Below are 22494 nucleotides of genomic sequence, written 5' to 3'. Positions count from 1 at the left end.
AACAGTTTTGCAAAATTTATGACCCTTCCCAGAGAAAAGATTAATACCTCACTGACACCAATGAAGGAGAGAACTAATCAAACTTAAAGCACACATACCTGCTGACCTGACAATACCACTTTCAAATATGAGGACAAGCTACACACCCAGCTCCAAATAACCTGAGGAACAGATTAAAGACAATTGACCAGTTTATCTAAATCTTGGATTACCATTCAAAGACTTTTCATTAAAAATTGACAAGTTCATCTCCCCATTCTGCCTATGAGTTAAAGTGGCTATCAACTCATACACCTGAAAATCCACAATAGTTCGGGTCACACTTAATTGTAATGGAAATTCAAAAGTAGCTGAAAAAAAAATGGGAGCATACGAACATTTTCTTTTGCTGTGTTTTGTAGCAAAACAAGACAACCAGTATGTACCTGGATAAGGCTCATTTAGTGAGAACCTACAGAGACATGCTAGGTAGGCATTACAGTTACTACTCAACTGCCATTCTTTCAAACACTCTTGACACAGCTACTTTTGTGTGAAGAACCTTTAAAATGGTTCAGGGATTTTTAAAAATTCAAGTACTAGTACTTCGGCAAGAGTTGCCTCAAGGTAATGGCCATCTACTTTTTCAACACATGAAGATTCTGATACCCCTATACAGAACACGGTGCAGTTGTGCCAATTTGGAGTCGAGCCATCAAATCAAATGCAGTTTAATTTAGAGAAACACCTGTTGATATTCGGAGAGCAATAAAAAAAAAAAAAAAAAAAAACTAATTCCAGGGATATTAGACCTTGATGAAATGCCAAATGGAAAATGGTGCTTTAAAAGGTAGTCTCTTACAATGTAAGGAATAAAATAAAGCCTCATTAGCTTGGAATTCCTGACCATTCAGGTCAGGTATTCTAGACAAGATTAAGAGGAGACAGTTCACGCTATCTAAAAGGAAATTTTTTTTTCCTTAAGCACTTTGGAAATACCTACTCCCCTTAAATATAAGTTACATATCTCTTCATTAAAGAAAGTCTAAGCACTTGTACTTGGCAAGAATGCTGGCAGTAGCTTGTGCCAGATTACTGTATAAACTTTAAAGTAATAAAAATGTTTTTAAAGATATTGTATGATACAGACTTTTCACTACTTCAGATTAACCTCCCAACTGGTGAAGCTTCTTGGTACCTATATGTCTCAGTTAATGTAAACCAAAATTTCGTTCCTTAATTCTTTTCCCGTTTACGTCTTTCTCTGTCCTTAAGCAGCTCCTGCTCTGCATCTCTTCCTGAATTGCCATTTTTCATAGAAATGCTATAATTTTACCATTTGTTGTATGTGTGACTAATCTCTCCAACTGAGTCCATGATTTCTGCAGTGTATATGCTTAGGCAGACTTTTTCTTCAAAACAATGTTCAAAATTCTGATTTTAAGATGAAGCAAGTCTTAGAGACAAAGATCACTTTACATGTTTTCATAATCTTGCATAATAAATGGTATAGCATCAAGCCTGAAAAACCTTTGAAAACTATAAAACTTTATACAGGAATTCTAGAAACGTGCCAGTTTTTATTAATTCCAGAGAAGGAGTTAGTTTTGGACAGCATTTCAGAGACAGCCAACATGAGACTAGTGTTTAATTTAGTATTACAATATGGCTAGTTAGTGTTACAACCGGGAAAGCTGGTTTGGTGCAGGAGGAATGGCTAGTTGTGAGGATGGGTGAAAGTTAAGATGCTGCCGGCTAACGGCGGTTCTAGCATTTCCAGGCTATTAACAGGAAGGTGGGGAAGGAAACAGCACCACTGCCAATTGTGATCGAAGGAACTCCAGTCTCACTGCAAGGCCGGACAAAATATACAAAGAAGCTGAAAGTCTTAACACTCTCCCCTTCTCCAAGAAATCTTGCCTGTACCATCTGATAGGAGAGAGGAATCCTGTCCTGTTCCTTCGGGAACACATCGTCACGTTAGCTTTTTGATAGCTTCAATCCACTCAGCTCGCTCAGTCTTACTGCTGGCCTGGATATAATAATGCGTGTCATCCTTGGTAATCACTTTGAAGAGATTCCCCTGGACATTCCCTTTAACCCCTAGGCAGAAGAAAAATGAGTGAGTGAGTATCCGTGTCTGCTTTCAGCTAGAAGTCAACTAAGCCACAAACAAAAATACACATGATGAAGTATTTACTAAATACCAATGTACGTAGTTAGGGAACCCCACCAGATGCCCGCTTTCCTTTTTCCCTCCTTTCTACTCCCCATCCCTCCCCTGCATCCTCTTCACCTGCTGCCTACAGCAGTTCCATTCACATCCAAGAATCCAGGATTTTTATGTTTAAAGTAGGCACAGATTTGGGAATTAAACTTGTTTAGCTTCTTTGAACCTCAATTTCCACATCCATAAAATGGGAATAATACCATCTTTCTTAGCAGGCTATTGTGAAGTTAATGTGCTAACAGATATTATAGTGCTGACCCTTAAACACTGGGTAGGCTACTATTCTTAGGTGGAAGCTTATCTGCCAGTAAGCACAGAAACTGAGGGGAAAGGATACCAGAGAAGGATTATTTATGTTGCGTTGTGTTGTTGAGACACTGAGAAGACCCCACATGCCCTTTCCCTCATTCTGAAATTGGCTCTAAAACTCACACTATTCATCGTCTCACTGAGACCTACTCAGCCCCCGTCGCTCAGTCCATCAGGAGAGCACCACTAGGCGGGGCCAGGAGCACCCCAGGGCCTGCAGGCCTGCACGGACTTGTGCCTTACCCGTGGGAACGCCATTATCTTCCAGAGCAGACACGAGTGAACCACGAAGAGAAAACCCACCTACTGGCCGGTTCTCCTCCTGCAGCAGAAAGAATTCCTGATGAGGCATAGTGTGAATGCACAAAAGGGAGAAAGAAGGCAGTTGCCATCTTGCCTGAAACCACCCTCACGCCAGCAAACAAAGTGAGAGTCATCTGTAACCGAGGAGACCGAATACGGACATCACGTGGCCACCTACATGCACCATAAGGAAGTCTGGCATCACTGCCAGCAGTGGCAGGGCCACACTCCACCCCAGCCCTCAGCCCTCCCGGACGTCTGGCCGGGTCCCAGAGGGCTCCTTCTCACTCTTTCAGGCCCTCCCCTTAGGGCGGGGATTCCTGACAAGCTTGGTGAGGGAGGAACTGCCCACTCTTCAGTATTTCAAAAAACTGAATGAAAATCACACATTTATCAAGACAAGGCTGGACATGCCAGCTCAAAGGCCATTTATCTTTACTTTTAACTGGAATTAGATCAACTCATCATACAACAATACTTATTATCTGAAACTCAAGAGTAGCAATTCTTTGATTGGTTAGAAAAAAGAAAACAAGAAAATTAGTAAAGTATGGTTTAAACAGTATGTTAATAAAAGAAACCTTCCACTACATTGGTGGGAACAAAAGTTTGAGGGGCAGAATTCATGGGATCTCCTCACAGAAAGGGGCAAAGAGACTGGGGAGTACCAGTTAGGAGTCTCCTTTACAGGCCACCCCACCTTCCCCAGCCCCACAAAAAGCTTTAGAGAAACTAAAAGATGCTTTCCTCTGAAAATAATGATAACCCTCTGCGCAGGCAACAGCGTGCTGAAAGAAAGAAATGATCAGACCGCTGAGTACAGCTTGGATCATGGAAGGAATGGCACGCACAGCAGAAGTGCGGGAGGGACACTGGCACAGTCAGTGGGCTGGCTCCCGCTGGGCTCGGGAGAGAAGCGGCTGAAGCCTCACACACAGTAGTTACGTGAACGTGCAGCACTCACTTTGGAAGGGTCATAGTAATGCAGGAAAGCCGGATCCTTCCTCAGGACAAAGCGCCGCACCTTCCAGTTTTTCCTCTTGTGCCCCTAACGCAAAGAAAGGGTTCAAGGCTCATCAGGGACAGCCCTGACCCTTCCTACCACTTCCTTGCATTTACTGCCCCAGCCAACTTGCCACAAGGGACTGCTTTCCGGACGGAGTCTGCTGGAGACCTGAGGATTGCAGTGACCCGGACCTCCCTGCCCCAAGACACTTGAGCAAGAACACTGTCACAGTTAGTGGACAGAACCAGAAAGGGTCAACACTGAAGGGACAGGGGAGCACTATCCAGACCCCAGTCAGGGTGTAAAGAAGACAGGGAGGCAGCAGGTGTCCACTGGACTAAGAGCTCCCAGGCAAACTGGAACCCGAGGGCACCAGCTTTTAAGTGTCAGAAGCAAACCTACAGCTTCATGGAGATATGCGCTCACATGGACACTAAAATCCACTTTAGCATTCTCCATCAGAAAAAGGAAGAAGTGATCAATCGTATGTTAAAAATATTAATGTACAAGATACTGATGTGTAGGGCTCTCTTTGGCGTCACCCCCAAGATCATGCGTCCTCAGCCCCCAAGCCTGGAGCCCCCAGAGTCCCTCCCACCCCCTCCCCCTGGCCGGCCAGGCACTGGCTCCCTACCCTCACTAGACTCCCATGGGGCCTGGGCAGCACGGCCCTCGGGGTAGAAGCTGTCCCATGCGTGGCAAGTAATCTAAGAGCAGGTGGGGATCCTGATGTGCAAGAAGCAGGAGACAAGGACAATGTGTGTCCCAAGTAACACAGGAATGGCACCGAGCAGCATGTGTCCATTGGACAGACTCGCCATTTCACACAGCGTGTGGGCTGTGCACCAACAGGAGCAGCGTGCAGAAGGTCCGTTCACACGTGGTTGCACGTGTGATTCTGTTCAAGGCTGCCCTGTGCATCCAGCACGCAGGTGTGCCGTCACAGGGACGCTCCCCCAGACATGGTGGGCAGTAGTGGCCATGGTCAGTTTTTAAACACTGACGTGACACGACAGAATGTCATCTTCGACCTACTGAAGTAGGTGGACAAGACTTATTTTTTGTTGGAAAAGTGCATGAGGGAGGTGTGCAGTCTCACAGAGAAAGAGGCAGACACCCCAGGAAGCATCAGGGAGCTGAAGGCCGGCAGATGCAGACCCCAGCCCGGCAAGCAACGCCCTCGCGGCCGAGTGCTTGCAGTGGGTACAGAGGCAGACGCTGGTTCCCGGGACTGTGATCATGACTCCTGGGCATGCTTCGCCTGAACCTTGGGACTCTGTGTGTGCGCGCTTGTGAGAGAGACAGAGAGAATGGGCATGTTCTTGTGCCTCTCGACTTGCGGCCTGCAGCTGCCTTTGGCTCCCGCTTTAGCAGATTCTGCTGGTAATGAGCAGCTGTCCTCCGCACGCTCAGCCCTTCCCACCCTGGGGGGGCACCTGCCCATCTCCTCCCTCTCCAAGGCAGGCATACCTGCTTAGCCAGATAGCCTTGTTTTACCACTGTACCACTTAACTCCACAGTGCTGAGACTAATTTCTTCCTTGGAGCTTATCTTCTTCTTGTAGCTCTCAGCCTATCGGGAAGAAAGAACAAGGACTCCGTGACCAAAAGCGTCCCAGTTCCAGGCTCTGGGGGCTACCACAGGGGAAAGGAAAATCCTCGATCAGAAACCTCACTCCACCCGGAGAGGAAGAGGTCCCCAAACCCTAGGGCTCTCGCCCATGACTGTGGACCCCCGGTGCTCACTCTGTTACCTCCTCCTTCCTCTGCCCCAGTGGCAAGAGGAACTCCCTCCCTAACTTACGAAAGTGTACAGGGCTGTGGAGTCATCCAGGAACTGCTCGGCCAGGTCTCCAGAGCGAATGGCTCCCATGCTTCGGACACCTACCGGCCTCAGGAAGTTCTCTTCCATGAGCATGGAGGCCAGGGTCACGGCTTCCAGACGGTTGGCAGAAAAGCTGTTGGAGATGAGCCAGTCCACCAGGGAGGAGCCTGCATTGGGGCAAGGGCAGCACCAGTTAGATGACAGGCTACAGGCTGGCTTCCCTGGGGATGCTTGGCTGGGACCTCACTGACTTTAACCTCCTGGGCAGCCTTGGGCTCTACCCAAGAGCAGACCCAAGGCCACAACCACATGTAGCCATCTCAGACCAGCCTGCTGGCCGCCGGCAGCTCTGGCCTCAACACAGGAGAGCTAGCACGGCTGAATCCCAGGTCGCGAGGCTCCCGGTTTCCACCGCCCACGCCAGCCCCCAAAAGGGGAGGCTCACCTATGAAGGTCTTTTTGTAGGTGCTTCCCTGCTCCATGTTGGGGCTTGGTCGGATTCCACTGCTGCTGTCGTGCATCTTGTCCACGATGCGACTAACCAGAAGGAAGGCAAGGAGAGGGACCCCTCATGACACCAACACCATGGGGGAGGGGCCGTGGGAGCAAAACAAGGGGCAACCAGTGTGCTATGTATCACAGAGCAAGGGGGGATCACGTGATGCATCAGAACTAGAGAGGTAGGATTTTCAGACGTTTCTTTTGTTCTGCTCGTCTACATGCTCTAATGTTTCTATATGAGACAGGTACACTTTTGTAGTAAAGTGTACAACGATGATTCTCTATGACTGCATAAAGTGGGACCTCCTCCAGCTACTTCTCAAAGCCACACAGCACTCGAACCTGCTCGCGCCTGCGATGCTCCCCCACCCCCCACCCCGCACTCTCCATGGTCTAGCAGCGCCCTTGCTGCACAATCAAGACTTCAGCACCGGGCATGGAGCTCTCTGAGAGTCCAGAAAGGGACTTGTCCTGTGTCTTTGATGGGTGTAACCATTCCGCTATCTGGGAGGTGAGGGGGTGCTGCCTGTGGGGGTAACTGTCTCTGTGATGGAACTCCTTTCATACATCCCTACTTTTTAGAGCGCTGCCTCCAGCAACGACCTGCTTTCTGTTCTGTGAGACAATTCCTGCCTTAAGTTGGAAAGCCCTGAAAGGAGACCTGATGTATTCCTGTTTGTATCTCCCGAGCACCGAGGGCAATATAGGGCATGCAGCTGGCGCTCTATAACTGTTGCCTGAATGAGGAGCTGGATGAGGAACCTCAGAGAGCAAGAATGCGCCTGCTACCTGAACATGTCCCTCTTGCTGCTCAGCTGCAAACAAGCCCGGTGACATGGTGAGTGGTGGTCCCTGGGGGGCTGTGACATGGCCCTGGACACCCTGGCTGAAACTGAAGGGAGGGACTCAAGACACTGAGGTGGGCAGAAGCAGCAGGGACCCCAAGAGGTCAGAGGAGCAGGGCAGGTAGCTAGGGCCTAAGGCCCCAAAGCACCAGCTGGTATCGGACAGGCCTGTGCAGCAGTTGGGGGCCCATTCCCTGTGTCACACAGACGTTAGAAGCTGCAGCAAAGCCAGGCAGGGCGCGGGCCATGGGGCTGGGCACTCACTGCAGACTGATGTGAGGCGGCAGCTTAAAGGAGTTTTTGAGTATGTGCAGCTGCTGGACCTTCCCCGGCTGCCCCGCGTGAATAGCCCCCGTTATCTCAAAGGCCCAGGCATCCCTCTCTTCTCGGGAACAGGCCTCCAGGAAGTACTCAGTGGACGTTCGTGTCTTCAGCTTAATGAGGAGCTGCGGGAAGAGACGGCCAGTCAGATGAGCGCTCAGAAGCCTGGTGGGCAAAGATAACAGGGCCATGGCCAACCTGCGACATGTAGGTCCGGCTGCTGCCGAATGCTCAGTCTCCCAGGCATGTCCCAGCGGCGGTCCTCAAAGATCCTCCTACACACCTCAAGCCACAGGGAGCCCACGGCCTCCTAAGGCAAGCTCTCCCCCCTGTACAGACTATTTGGCATAGAGACAACTTCCGGGCACTTTGCCTCCCTGCTTCTGACACTGCCTTCGAGAACCACACAGACTAACCTTATGTCCCACCACAGCCCCTGGGCCAAAATGGGAAATGCACTGGCTTTCACGTCAGATCGATCTGATAGCAAATCCCAGCTCTGCCCTTAGCTGTGGACACTTGGGCCATTGAGGATCCCCACTGGGCCCTGCTTTCTTCACCTGCCGTATGGGGATATGAACACCTACCTCGGAGGCACCGTTCCTCATGCTCCCTTCCATGCGCTTTTCTCTAGTCTAAGCATCCCCAGTCTTTCACATACTTCTCATACGGTATGTTGAAACTCTTAACCAGCTCATACTCTGCTACATGTTCTGCAGGTGGTCAACAGTTTCCATGAAACAGAACCAGCTGCTGCGGGTCAACAGACCCACAGAACAGAACCAGCTGCTGCAGGAAAGTTCTGAGGGGTGCAGGGCGGCACGGGGCTGACGGCCCAAGGTCGCACTGACGGCACCGTAGACTCACACTCCGTGCGGTCAGCCCAGAGTCCTTCTGAGGTGGGCTGCACCTTCTCCATTCTTTAAATGTGCAGAAGGGTTTTTCTGACCACTGGATGTGGTCAAAAAATGGATGCTGACCCTATTAAATGTCATCTAAGTAGACTGGGCCTCCAGCTTCTGTTGGAAAACAGATGCATTCTTTCATTCCCATTCTGGTTTCCAGTGCATTGGTTCCCAACTTGCTTCGCTTTGCAAACTTAACATCCCTCCTGTCAACTAATAGCAAAAACGGTGGTAAGACAAGGCTGGCTCACAGTCCCCTAGAACACCATGAATCTGTTCCTCCAAGTTAACACCGACTCACTCACCGGCATCGTGAGAGAACAGATTCAACCAGCTCCCCGGACCTCCACGATCACAGCTGGCAGTCAACATTTTAATGGAAGAATTTCAGGAGAGACTATAAAATTCCATGTGAAATCCAGGCATACTCTTTCATAGCTTCCCTAATTTAATATATATACACATACATACAGACATACACATAACTTGTTCTTAATGAACCTGCAGGCTCCTCCTGACCTCTTCCAGCTCAAAGACCCATGAACCAGGCAGCTGACCGTCTGGAAATCAACATGAAGCTCACAACTGCAGTTAGCAAATTTAACTCATATCTCTTTTGAAAGTTTTTTCTATGTCCAGTCCATTCAACCTGCACTTTCTCTACCGATCCTTAAAGATTATTAAGGGGCATCGGGTCAACAAGTTAAACTACAAGTTCTGGAGAGTAATTTATGGAGAACTAGAGTCTTAAATTGACTTAGAAAAGTTTTTTTCCCTCTTAAAATCATCTCACTTATCTGTAAATTTGTCTTTGTTCTTAAACATTAATTCAGCAAGCATTTGCTGATCTCCTGCTATGTGTCCAGACATCATGTTTGGTCTTCTGACACCACAGGGAGGAAGGTGCTGCCCCAGTCCGCCCAGGCTGGGTCTTCTCCGGCAGCCCAGTTTTCCCTTTCCAGCAACAGCCCCTGCAGGCTGGCAGAGGGAAACTGTAGAAGGATGTTTCATTTTTGTAGCTTCCTAGGGTGGAATGACACTCCACACACCTCCCTCTCCTTCACCCTCAACATCCAGTCAACCATGTCCTGAAGACCTTTCCTTCACCATGTTTTCTCGTGGCTTTGCCTTATTTCATGCCTTGTTATTTAATAGTTCCCTTTGTTTTCTTAAGAAAGATTCAACACTACAAAAGAGTACAGCGGTTAACATAACAACTACCAAGAAGCCCACCACCCGGAATGAACTGTTATGAATATTTTCTTATACTTGGAAGGCTTGTCAATTGGTCTAGAAGAGTCAAAGAAGTAAAACATGGTAAGAAAGAAGAAAATGGTGGGGCACCTGGCCCGCCCAGTCGGTGGAGCGTGTAACTCTTTTTTCTTTTTTTTTTTTTTACGATTTTATTTTATTTATTTGACAGAGAGAGAGAGATCACAAGCAGGCAGAGAGGCAGGCAGAGAGAGGAGGGAAGCAGGCTCCCTGCTCCGCAGAGAGCCCAAAGTGGGGCTCGATCCCAGGACCCGGAGACCATGACCCGAGCCGAAGGCAGAGGCTTAACCCACTGAGCCACCAGGTGCCCCTGTAACTCTTGATCTCAGGGGTTGTGAGTTCAAACCCCATGTAGAGAACGCTTAAAAAAATAGGAAAGCCAAAAAGGAAGAAGATAAAGTAAGATCCCTTCTTTATGGATCTAGTAACTTACCAGGAACAGAGCGTAGTTCCGCATTTTAGTCCTCTTAAGAGCATTTTTACCCATCTCTTCTCTCACTCAGAACCTTCGATGGCTCCCCACGTCCTCCATCTGGCCCCAACCAATTTCCCATTGCTCCGTGGGTGAACATTCCCTTGTGGCCACATGGGCCATTGCTATCTCCAAATCTATCTCTCCCCTCACTTTTACTCAAGGCTTTCCACCTGCTCAGAATGTCTGCCTCTCCCCTCTTTCAGATCTTTCCCAAATCTCTACTCCTCCCAGTGCAGTACCTGACTCAGCCAACCTCTAACGACATCTTCCTCCTCTTCGGGAATACAGTGTTCTCTACAGCTCACCATGCCTGTGCCAACATTTGGAATTCTGAATGTTTTTTCAATTAGCCACTTGCTTTCATAATAAGATTAATAACTCAAGGGGGGAAAAAAATCTCTTACCATTTTCTTCCTTGATTCCTCTAAGCAAATTTCCTGGCACATAATGAGCCCTCAAAAAAAAATTGATTCAGATACCTTTTTGATGGTCAGGTTAAAACTATGCCTGACTTTTGGAACATGCACGACCCTCAGGGGATGAAAGCCACCATATTAAATTCCAAGGCAGCAGTAGGTGTGCAGTGCCTCCTAGCCAACAAAGTGCTTGGACAGACCAGCACTTTCTCTCTTGATCCTCAACACAACTATCTCTCATGATCCCCAACACAACCATGGGAGACAGCGAGGCATCATTATTCTACTCCATTTCATAGATGAGGGACAAAGGCTCAGAGAGGTTCAATTACTTACCCAAGGTTGCACACCTGGTACGCAGTGTAGCGGACCTGAATTTAGGTTTTTCTTTTTTTTTTTTTTTTATTTAAGATTGTATTTATTTATTTGACAGAAAGAGATCACAAGTAGGCAGAGAGGCAGGCAGAGAGAGAGAGGGAAGCAGGCTCCCTGCTGAGCAGAGAGCCCGATGAGGGACTCGATTCCAGGACCCTGGGATCATGACCTGAGCCGAAGGCAGAGGCTTAACCCACTGAGCCACCCAGGCGCCCCTGAATTTAGGTTTTTCAATGATAACTCAGCTCTTCGCCCATACCACCCTCACCAAAGATGCCACAGGTGGGAGGGTCCGAGGCAGGGGGAGCCGGGAAGCAGGGGCTTCACTTACAGGTCGGTTCTCATACTCCAGGCAGGGGCAGGTGATGGTGCAGCCATCCAAAAGGATCCGACCCTTGGGAGGGGTCACCTTCCGACCCCCCTCAAGCTTGTAATACAGCAGCGTGTTCTGCCGGAGGATGAACCACCGCGCCTTCCAGTTGTGGACAATGTGGCCCTGAGGACAAACAGGAGAGCCCTGCGGTGAGGTGGCTGAGAGGACAACGCTGAGTTCAGGGAGAAGTGTCACAGGACCCAGGGAGCCCGACTGTGCCATTGAATCAACTGCTCAAAAATGGGGACAGCATTATCTTTTTAAAACAAAACAAAAGCAAAAAACTCATTTTATATATATATATATATATTTTTTAAAGATTTTATTTATTTATTTGACAGAGAGAGATCACAAGTAGGCAGAGAGGCAGGCAGAGAGAGAGAGGAGGAAGAGGCTCCCTGCTGAGCAGGGAGCCCAATGCGGGACTCGATCCCAGGACCCTGAGATCATGACCTGAGCCGAAGGCAGCGGCTTAACCCACTGAGCCACCCAGGCGCCCCTCATTTTATATTTTTAATTTTAAAATAATTTCGATTCAGAGGCACCTGGGTGGCTCAGTCAGTTGAGCCTCTGCCTTTGGCTCAGGTCATGATCTCAGGGTCCTGGGATCGAGTCCTGAGTCAGGTTCCTTGCTCAGCAGAGAGTCTGCTTCTCCCTCTCACTCTGCCTTCTTGCCCCCACTCATGCTCTGCCTCTATTTCCCTCTCTCTCTCTCTCAAATATTTGATGGAAATTTCTTGACAGTGATGGTTGCATTGTGGGTATGTTGGAAATATTCCCCCTTCCCTGTTTTGTAGGAGATACACAATGAAATATTCAGAAGTGATGGAGCATCATGTTAAAAATTTACCCGTAAATGATTCTGTAAAAAAGTTCTTTAATACTATTCTTCAGCTTTTCTCTGAATTTCCATCAATATGTTATTTTCATCAGTTCTATAACCCCCAACCAAGTTTCACCAATTGTCCCAAAAATGTCCTTATTAGCCAAAGGATCCAGTTCAAAATCATATCTTTTATTTTCATTTTCATGAAAAAAGCATTATCTGTCTGGATCTCCTTGTCATCTTTTTTGAGTATGTAACAAAAACCCATGGCATTGACCTTCCAGTTCCCAGTTGGCCTTTTTTGTGATTATAAGCCTTGAAAGAAACTGCAAAATACACAGAAGAGTGAGTCCTACCACTAGAAGACAGCCATTGTTAACACTTTGTATTTTCTTATAGTCTTTTTTTCTATTAGTTTTTACTTTCTGGGTTTTAAAAAAATCAAGACCATGGTACATATAGTTTTGTTACCTAGCTTTTGTTTTGTTGAGCTTCGCCAAGCTGAGCATTTTCTCAACACCAATATATTTCTTTATTTTTTTTTAAAGATTTTATTTATTTATTTGACAGAGAGAAATCACAAGTAGGCAGAGAGGCAGGCAGAGAGAGAGAGAGGAGGAAGCAGGCTCCCTGCTGAGCAGAGAGCCCGATGCGGGACTCGATCCCAGGACCCTGAGATCATGACCTGAGCCAAAGGCAGCGGCTTAACCACTGAGCCACCCAGGCGCCCCTAAAACAAGTTTTTTAATAACCACTAGGTAGATGCAACCTTTACTTATCAATCTCCTGTTGTGTGTAGCTGAGGTTGTTGTGTTTTCTCAGTGTTATGAACAATCCTGCAATGAATAGCCTTGCACATATATTCTGATCTGCATCTCAGATCTCCCCCCCTTAGGATATATTCGTAGAAAGAATATTACTAGTCAAAGGATGTAAGCACTAAGGACCCTAAGAATCTTGCTAAGCCTGGTCTGACAGGCCTAAAAGGCAGGATATTTGAGGCAGGGCAGGGCGGGAGGGCAGTTTCCTCAGGTGAGCCATAGAACCAATGCATAGGATAGCCAGGATAGGTAAAGGCAAAGAGCTTATTTCTTTTTCTTTTTTCTTTTAGATTAGAAAACTTTTTTTTTTTTTTTTTTTTGGAGACAGATAGAACGCATGCAAGGGAGGAGCAGGCTCCCCACTGAGCAGGGAGCCTGATGTGGGACTCCATCCCAGGACTCTGAGATCAGAGCATGCCTGAGCCAAAGGCAGATGCTTAGCCACCCAGGCACCTGAGCCACCCGGGCACCCCTAAAGAGGCTTTTTTTTTTTTTATGATTTTATTTATTTACTTGACAGAGAGAGACACAGCGAGACAGGGAACTCAAGCAGGGGGAATGTGAGAGGGAGAAGCAGGCCTCCCACCAAGCAGGGAGCCCAACATGGGGCTCAATCCCAGGACATTTTTGTTGGGCATTTTTGTCCAACTACATCAGCCCTGGCTATGTAGCATCCCAGCCAGGTTCTCTGGCCTTCCCAAACACTCCTGAGTTACTTAATAATTAATATTACTCCATGAGATACCCTTCTGTTCAAACTCATGAGAGTGGAATGTGCTTATGAGCCACTATGAAGCCTGACAGCAAAGGAGAAAGGTCCGCAGAGTAAGGCTGATGAAAAAGGATTTACTGTGTAGGTAGGAACCCTGAAGCAGCTGGTGACCCTCATAAAAAACGTTCAAAGTCTTTGACCCAATAATTCCACTTCTGGGGAGGTGTGCTGAGTAAATCATCTAGGATATGGAAGAGGTTTTATGTATTGAGACACTTTGGATCATCACTTCTAATAAAATAATGCAAAATAATCTAACTGTGTAACAATATCATGCCCACTGTGGCTGTTGAGGAGGGATTCACATCCTAACAGATGGCAGGAAAGGTCACTGGAGGAACCCTCAAGGTCAAACCCAGCAGTCTGAGCCTACCAAGAATCACAGCGCCCACGGTCTTCAACACAGGCAAAGCACTTTTACCTATATTTTTTTATATGATATCTAAAAATAACTCTAGTAGTTATTTTCGAAAATTTCTGAAGAGATACCTCAGGAAAGTTAATGGTTATCTTCTCTAAGGACTTAGACTCAGTACAAGGCAACAAGAATGAAAACTTATTTTTCAATTTACAACCCTGAGTAATTTCCTAGTTTTTTTAAAAATAATAAGTATATATTATTTTTGTAATGGAAAATGAAATTCAAATAGACGATAGTCCTAATGACATAACTAGGGAACTTGTTCATTCATTTATCACTTCATTCAACAATCAATGAGTAACAATTACTCCAGCAAGCACTGTGCTGGCAGCAAGGAGACAAAGATGGACAAGATTTGGACCTACGACAGTGGAGGAGACAGACAATGATGCCAGCCAGTGGGATAAGTTCTAGGACAGACAATTGGTGGGGTCCCCCAGGATCCCCACCTTCTGATATTCACACCCTTATGTAGTTCCTTCCCACATTGTACAAGGGTTGATCTGTGTGACCAAGAGAATATGGCAGAGGGATGATCTGTCAGTTCTGACATTAGGATATAAAAGACCGTATAGCTTCAGTCTTGGGGACTCTCTCTCCCTGACTATGTATGCCAGGGAAAGCTAGCTGCCATTTCATGACCAGCCCCTACAGGGAGGTGAGGAACCCAGGCCACCAGCCAGCAGCCATGTGAGTGACTGTGCCGTTGGATCCTCCAGTCAGCCAAGCCCTCAGTAGACTGCCACAGTGGGCAACATTTTGGCTGGAACCTTATGAGAGACTTGAATCTTGTAGCTAAGATGTTCCTGAATACCCACCCCTCAGAAACCAGGTGAGACAGTAAGTGTTCATTGTTTTAAGATGTTAAGCTTCGGGGTGATGATTATGGAACAATGGGGAAGTAAGTAAAACAGGTCATGATGCAAACCCCAAGAGTCACCTCCAACGAAGGCAGAAGCTCAAAGGAGGCTGAGTGGGCTGAGGCAGGCCCCCTGAGAAGCCAATGCTAGGGCTGAGTCTGGAAGGCTGCGTGGAGTTGGCCAGGTCAGGAAGGCAGGGAAGGGAGAGCTCGAGCCACTTCCACTTGTGGGAAACTCCAAGTAGCTCTGTCTGGCTTTGGCTCAGAGGCCTGTGGGCAAAGGACAAGGGAAGTGACGTGGGTCCCGTCGGCTTCAGGTTCCATGTGGTAAAGTTTGATCTTTATACTGTGGCCCAAGGGGAATCCTTGAAGACTTTTAACTAGAAGGACAACAAAAAGCTTGTGTTCTCGTGTTTAAAAGAGCTCCCCAACCAAACTGTGGCAGATCAGCCGAATGAAGCCAGCCAGACTGTCGCAGGGCAGCTCAGGTGGGGGCCGCGGTAACAATCCACCAGATGGGAAGAAAAATGTCACTGTCGCCAGTCTACAGACAAACATGCCGTGCTCAGAGGAAATAAGGAACTGGCTCAAAGTCACCAGGTAAAAGGGGTCAGAGGCCAAAACCATAGTGGTCTAGCTGAAAAATATGCCAGGCCTTCCTCTTCCTGGGCAGTTTCCACATTCTCCAGGCTCCTTATCCACAAGTAGCTAGCCCAGGCCCAGCCCACTGGACCATGAGTGGTTTAGGGTCCCTAGAACCCCTTCAGAGGGAAGGAGAAGGGTCCCTAAGCTGAAATAGCAACTGCACAGCTGGGCTTAAAGATGGTACTTGTTATGGATTGAATGATGAGCCCCTGAAAGTTTAACTGAATTCTTAACCCCTGAATGTACCCATGAATGTGATCTTGTTTGGAAATGCGGTCTTTGCAGATGTGATCAGGATAAGATGAAGTCATAACAGCTTAGGGTGGCCCTAATACTGACTGGTATCCTTATGTGAAAAGGAGAATTTGGACACTGAGATTCACCAGGAGAGGATGGCCATGTGATGATGGAGGCAGAGACTGGAGTGGTGCTTCCACAAGCCAGGGAAAGCCATGGACTGCCTGTTTTAAGATGAGGGCTAAAATATATTTCATATATTATATATATATATATATATATATATATATATATATATATAATCTGCCCCCCATTCCTGGCACAGAGTTCCTGAAGCCCTTGCAATTTCCTAGGTGCTGGGAGCATTTTTTGCTCTCATGAGGTGACTCAGGGTGGGCTCCTGGATGAAGGCTGGTCAGATAAAGAACAAGCCACAGGGGTGCCTGGGTGGCTCAGTGGGTTAAGCCTCTGCCTTATGGCTCAGGTCGTGATCTCAGGGTCCTGGGATCAAGTCCCACGTCGGGCTCTCTGCTCAGCGGGAAGCCTGCTTCCTCCTCTCTCTCTGCCTGCCTCTCTGCCTACTTGTGATCGCTCTGTCAAATAAATAAATAAAAATCTAAAAAAAAAAAACAAAAAACAAAAAACCAAGCCACAATTAGAAGCTTAATTCTCCTGAGAGAAGGGCTGAAAATGGAGTTAATGATCAATTACACCTCTGTGATGATGTCTCCATAAACTTCTAAAGTATGGGGTTCAGAGAACGTCTAGGTTGATGAATACACAGGTACTGAGACTGACGTGCCCTGAGAGGACACAGAAGCTCCGCGCCTCTTCCCACTTTCTTTGCCCTGCACAGATTTCCAGCTGGCTGCTCATCTGTGTCCTTTATCAAAGCCTTTAGTCAACTGGCAAATGGAAGTGTTTCCCTGACTTCTGTGAGCCACTGTACCAAATTAACTGAAATGGAAAAGGGGGTCATTGGAACAACCAAACAATTATCCAAACAACTAGTCCATTGGTCAGAAGCACAAGTGATAACCCAGGCTTGTGACTAGTGTCTGAAGTTATGGGCATGATGGGATGGAGGTGGTGGGACCCTAAGTCAGGGAAACTGATCCCTTGACCTGTGGGATGTGATGCCTTCTCCAGGTCGAAAGTGTCCGAACTGAGATAAATGGTAAGACATGCAGCTGGTGTCACAGAGAATTGCTTGCTGTGGGGAGAAACCTCCACACATTGGGTAAAAGTAAAGGAGACTCACAGGATAAAGAAACAATAGGGAGGTACAAAGTTTTTCCCTACAGAAGAAGAGGAAAGCTGGGTTTTTCTTTTACAGCCTGTAAATACCTAAGCAAAAAGGCAAGGGAGGACTCTCCCCTAAAAGGTTCAGAGAAAGGAAGGCCCTGCCAACACCTTGATTTCAGACTTCTAACCTGCAAAACTCCTAGATGTTTTTCTTCTATGCCTATTTTTTTCCCAATACCGTGAGTATTTTTACTCTTTGGGTTATGATATAGGTATTTTAAACATCTGCATAACCATAATATACTTAGCCATTTATTGGTGGGGACAGTAGATAGTTTCCAGTTTCTTCACTATAAAATAACCCTTTGTTCAAAAGCTTTAATGGTATTTCCTTGGCATAGAATCTAACAAAGGAGATTTTTAGGCCAAAGTATGTTAACATTGCTGTGTCATTTTCTAAGAGGGTCATGGGAGGTGTGAGTAGGCAGCAACACCTGAAGGGCTTCAACGTCTTCTTAAAGGAAGACCAATCTTGCCTGTACTGATCCCGCTTCCTTCCCCCTCACCCCCCTTTAAAGCCAGGCCAAGTGAGTACCCTGCATTTTGCCTGGAGCATTGCTTCTTTCGTGTCTGGGCTGGAGCAAGAGCCAAATCCATCTTGCCCCTGCCCGTCTCCTGCTTCACCCTCGCCGGTGATGACTATTCTGTACTCTGGGCTTCCAGCTCAGGCCCTGCCCTCCCCCCAGGACTGTAAACCCTCCTAAATCTACAAATCCCATGGCCATACCCTGGCAACTTCTCCAGCAGACACAGAGCTGCTGTTGCCACCCAGGAGAAAAGGGGTTAAGGGGGAGAGAAAGCTGAGATGGATGGGTAGAGGGCACAGGGAACAGAGCAGAAGCCAGGGGCCAGGTCCCTCACCTGGCAGGAAAGGGTGTGGCTTCCCCTGGCCTCTGGCCAGCCTCCATACTCCCATCTTTGGGTTTGGTTGGAATGAGCTTTCCCCATGCCAGTCAGGGCTCTGCTGTGGGCTTTTGGGGCTGGACCTGTTGACTGTCCTCACTTCCCTGCACGCTGAACTCACTCAGCCAGGACTGGGTGGTCAGACCAAAGAGAACTCATGTCGTCCCTCTCGCCTTCACTGAGTCTGCATGGTGGGGGGGGAGGGTGGAATCTTGTGAGGGAACCCCAGCAACAAGGGCCGAGCTGTCTGGACAATTAAGGATTCCTATCCTCCCTGCCCATATCATGAGCCGCAGGACAGTGGGAGGTGTGGAAGCCCTCCCACGGGTTGTTTCTCTAAGGACCAGCCTATTGCTCTAATCACCATGTCCAGCATGACCCTTGATCCAACATCAGCCTCCTGCTACAGCGCCTGCTAACAGTTTCGAGCAAACAACACACCCGCCCTCCTATATCAAATACCGTGCAACACAACATGACTACATTACCTACTGACCTGAAAGCCACTGGAGGCTTGGGGGCTACTCTGGTGGTGGGGGGAGGCCATGCAAGGGGGAGCCCCTTCAACCCCCTTCATCCATCTCCCTCCCAAAGCTACAGTCTCAGCAGAAGAGCCCAAAGGCTCAACCCCGGATTTTATGCTCTGCTGTTATGTTAGTATAAACCCTTAGTGTCAATATCAATGTTCAAAGAACTTTAAAATATGTCACTTCCTCCTGCTACTGCTCTTTGGTTCATTTCCCACCTTGATCTGTGTGTTCTGTGTCTGTCTGGACTCTGGTTAGCTGAGGGAAAGGCCACGTGGGCCATGGGCAAGGACTGAGGATGGAGGTTGTGTCTAGCCCCGGGTTGTTACTAGCCCTGGGGCCTGGGGCCAGCGGTCTGTCATTCAGTGTCAATACCACCCACCTGGGGGGTACAGATCAAGGCCTGGAGTCTAACCTTAGTGGGTTTGCACCTGCTCCATCACCCACGAGCTCCCAGATCCTTAGCAAACTGCTTCATTCACCTCCTTGAACTTTGTCTCTCCTTTGGGGAGTAGGAGGAATGCGGTGCTCCACGTGTGGGCCCCTCGGGGACTGAGGAACACCCTAAGTGCTTAGCTTGGGCTGCCTCCTTGCCCAGGGCTCACTGTGCGGAGAACGGGAGATGACGCCGAGATGGGCGCTGCGAGCCCCAGAGCGCACTTAGGTCGTCGCGTTAATACGGCAAATTTAAATACGGTCTTCGTCCCATCTCCCCAAGTTGTTTGAACTAGGATGTCCGCTCCAGGAGCCGTCCCCCACCCCACACCGCTGGCCAAGCGGGCCTCTCTCCTTGCCTGTGCCTCTGCCGCTCTGTTCCAGCCGAAGCCGCCCTCCCACCCCGTTCTCAGCCGGCCCCCGCCAGCCCCCCACCCCCGGTCCCCGGACGGCCCCCGGCCCCCGCCCCCACCGGCCCGCCCAGTCCGCCGTCGGGCGCGGGCAGGGGACTCGGCTCCGGGAGCAGCCGCCCGCGCACCGCCCGGCCAGCGTCCGAGGAGGCTCCCGCGCGCTCACCCGCTTGACGAGGAAGCCTTCCTTGAGCACCCCGTCCTCCATGTCGCCGCGCGCGCCAGCCGGGCCTGCGGGCGCTCCAGGTGCGCTGTCCCCGCGCCTCCCGTGCCTCCCGCGCGCGCTGCGCCCAGGAGGAGCCTCGGAACCCGCGCGGGCGGCGCCTGCCTGGCGGGCGTCCAGAGCCGGAGGCCGCGGGGCCTCCCGGGCAGGAAGTCACTCCAGGTCGGGGTTTCTGACGCGGTTGCCTCCGCGAAGGTGCGCTAGGGTCCGCGGTGAGGCCTCCGGGCACAGAGTCTGCCGGCTCTTAGCGCCCTGCCCTGGATGGGTCGCCTCCGGCAGGCGGGGTGCCCCATCCAGGTGCCCCCAGCGCGCTCGGCGCCTCGCGCTGTCGGATCTGCGCCCATATTCGCCGGCCCCAGCCTTAACCAGCTGCCTGCCTGGCCCTTGAATAATAATATTTACGGAATTAAACGGAACAGAGGATTTTCAGGAATTCGGAGTCACCCCTGAGCTGAGTGGAAATGCCGGTGGGAGACTGGATGGAACCAGGCTAGGTGGGAACTTCGTCCTGGCCTCTGGTGGGGATACAGTAAAATTCCCATCCGCAAAAAAGGTCACAGGTTTAAAGAAGCAGGCACAGATTGCTTCCAAAATACACCCTCCCACCCCACCCCCCAACCCCCTAAAAAAGCTACCGCTGGAGATATTACGTCATTAGGGACAGAATTTAAGGGAATGCAAGGAACTCGGTAATCTAGATAAATTATATTTTAACTCAATATTTTTGAAGATCAAAAATAATGCAAAAAAATCCAGGATGAACAAAATAAAAAAATTTTAAATGAGAAGAGATAGGAGTCTGAAACAAGAGGAAACATAGTGATACTGATTCTGTCTAGTAATCCTTAGGACACATTCGGCTGTTCATTGTTTGCACTGTGTGGAACTTAGGACTGTTCACCGGGAAGGGGAAAGGCCTCAGAGCCTAGAAGGAAAGAAAAGTTTCAGCCAGGAGGAAGTACCCCAGGCTGCATTTCAGAACTAGCCTGGGGCCGATTCCCAAATAGCCCTACTTCAGCCTTCTCACTGACTGCCTTCGAGTCTCCCAATGAGTCCAAAAGCAATGGGCTTCTGCACCATTTCAGAATGAACATAGACTCACCTTCTGAAGCCAGGTCTGTAGTGGGTGTTAGGCTTTATTTAATGCACAGCAGCTCCATTAAATGAGTTTATTATCCTTTCTTTTTTTCCCCCAGCAAAGGAAACTGAAACTCAAAAGCAGTTATAACTTGCCCAAGGTCACACAAGCTAGGATATTAATCATGATGCACTTGCTTCTCAGTTATTGCGTTGAGATGAAGAGGAAAGTCTCCTATGAGCTCTGAAATCTTGCTGGGCTCAAACCTAAGACATGAGAGGATAGAATGGGAAATTCTTATCCTCTTTGGCTCCAGGTATGTTCTGTTCATCTCCTGCATACATAACCTGCTTCCTGTCCTAGGGAAGCCCCTGGTGCAGCCCACCCCAAGTCTGACTCACTAGACTCAGGGAGGGCATGAGTCACACTCCTTCCTCACCCAGCGGTAGTGGCTAAGCCACCAGCCCACCAGGGAACCACACTGACATAAGCGCGATATAACCATAGGGAAGAGGATGAAGACAGAGGAAGCAGACACTGGTGAATAGCTGAGACTCAGGAAAGGGAGAAGGAAGGGGAAGGAAGCTCAGAACACAAGAGCTTATCTTGCTCTTCCAGGCAGACACCACTCCCCTCTCTCTCAAGGCTTAGACTAATGTGGAAGGATCCCTGACTCTCTCAGAAGGTCAGATAATATCTAGAATGTGTGAGTTGTAGGGAGCTATATGGTCAGTGTTTGTAGGTAATTCATATAGCCCAGTGTGAAATTCCACCACTAGAGAGTCATTCGTCTAGCTATAAATAAAAATCTACTGTTTAACACACAGTGGAGAAAGATAATCATGGAGTCTTACAATGAATGCATTGACTTAATGAGTGTATTAGAATCACAGAATCAGAATCTAACCCTTAAATCATCCAATCTAGACACTTCATTTTATAAATGAGGACTCCCAAAGGCAAGAAAAATAAAATTACTTGTCCAAGGTCTCACAGCCAGTTAACGGCAATACCAGGACCAGAAAACAAGCTAACAGTGCAAGCACTTCAAGGCTAGCTCTCTGCAAATGCAGAGGCACTTCCTTCAGCAGTGTCCTGCCCCAGAGCAGGACTGCCATTGGGGAGTAACTACACAGACTGGAAAGAGTTCTGTCTGCAAAGCCAAAAAAGCTTTAAACAATGTTTTCTATGGTTTTTTGTTGACCATAAATAATTTTTGTGCTCATTAGAGAAAATTTAGAAAATACCAAAAAAGGATAAGACCACCCAAATCCCATTATCCAGGCAGATAAGTATTTTTACTTATGCACATATATTATTATTTAAAAATTCTTGAACTTTGTCTTTTGTCATTTATCATAGCTAATAAGCATCTTAGCAGATCATTAAAAGTAATTCAAAAACATAATTTTATTTTTTATTTTTTTCAAAAACAATTTTAATGGTTGGATAACATTTCATTATACCTGTATCATAATGTATTTCATCGTTTCCATTTAAGCTGAATTTCCTGTTTCTCTGTATGAATGATGCTATAATAAATACCCCAATACGTAAACATTCTACCACATCCCTTATTATTTTGGATAAATGATAATTCAATGAGACCATTGATCGTGCACTTGAATGTCGTGGCAATGCTCTGCTCCTAAGAGTTTCCAAACATTCTCAATTTCTGTTCCATTCTTGTCACAGAGCAGTACCAGATGGACCACTCTTGAAAAACACTGCTTTTGAATGTGAGCTCTGGAATCTCCGAGTCTTATTTTGGCCACTGCAGGAAATTTGGCAAGTTACTTATCCTCTCTGATCCTTATTTTCCTCATCTGTAAAACAGGGTAATAAAGTACGTACCTCACAGGGTTATTGGGCAAAATAAATGAGATCATGAAAGTAAA

The 22494-nt window shown here is 48.0% G+C and overlaps 1 protein-coding gene and 1 long non-coding RNA gene across 4 annotated transcripts; one reads left to right on the top strand and one right to left on the bottom strand.

Moving 5' to 3' along the window:
- Positions 1-1539: 1539 nt before the first annotated feature.
- PLEK2 (pleckstrin 2) lies at positions 1540-19631 on the bottom strand. Of its 2 annotated transcripts, none has more exons than XM_082734082.1 (9): positions 19462-19631; positions 11093-11257; positions 7262-7443; positions 6097-6188; positions 5631-5818; positions 5298-5399; positions 3786-3869; positions 2762-2840; positions 1540-2082 (listed from the first exon to the last, which is right to left on the bottom strand). In XM_082734082.1, exons 1-9 carry the CDS (start codon positions 19501-19503, stop codon positions 1955-1957), a joined length of 1062 nt encoding a protein of 353 aa, XP_082590208.1. In that variant the 5' UTR covers positions 19504-19631; the 3' UTR covers positions 1540-1954. The 2 variants fall into 2 exon arrangements, with proteins under 2 accessions (XP_082590208.1, XP_082590207.1); XM_082734081.1 differs by having other exon boundaries at positions 2822-2840; positions 19462-19630.
- A 30-nt stretch (positions 19632-19661) lies between these two features.
- Positions 19662-22494, top strand: LOC309866379. 2 transcript variants are annotated; one of them, XR_014312619.1, is made up of 3 exons: positions 19662-20007; positions 20715-20912; positions 22292-22494. It is a non-coding gene; the product is annotated as an uncharacterized lncRNA (long non-coding RNA). The 2 variants fall into 2 exon arrangements; XR_014312620.1 differs by having other exon boundaries at positions 19684-20012.

Source organism: Mustela nivalis, assembly GCF_964662115.1.
Source record: "Mustela nivalis genome assembly, chromosome: 6".
NCBI classification, from domain to species: Eukaryota; Metazoa; Chordata; class Mammalia; order Carnivora; family Mustelidae; genus Mustela; species Mustela nivalis.
This window is presented reverse-complemented; position numbering and strand designations above follow the sequence as displayed.

What these genes read in the sequence shown, in the direction of transcription:
- PLEK2 (XM_082734082.1), bottom strand. Translation starts at nt 19,503, where the DNA reads ATGGAGGACGGGGTGCTCAAGGAAGGCTTCCTCGTCAAGCGG. An exon ending in AAGGCTTCCTCGTCAAGCGG is followed by an intron (nt 11,258 to 19,461) that starts GTGAGCGCGCGG and finishes GTTTGTCCTCAG; the next exon opens with GGCCACATTGTCCACAACTG. An exon ending in CTACAAAAAGACCTTCATAG is followed by an intron (nt 5,819 to 6,096) that starts GTGAGCCTCCCC and finishes GCCCCAATGCAG; the next exon opens with GCTCCTCCCTGGTGGACTGG.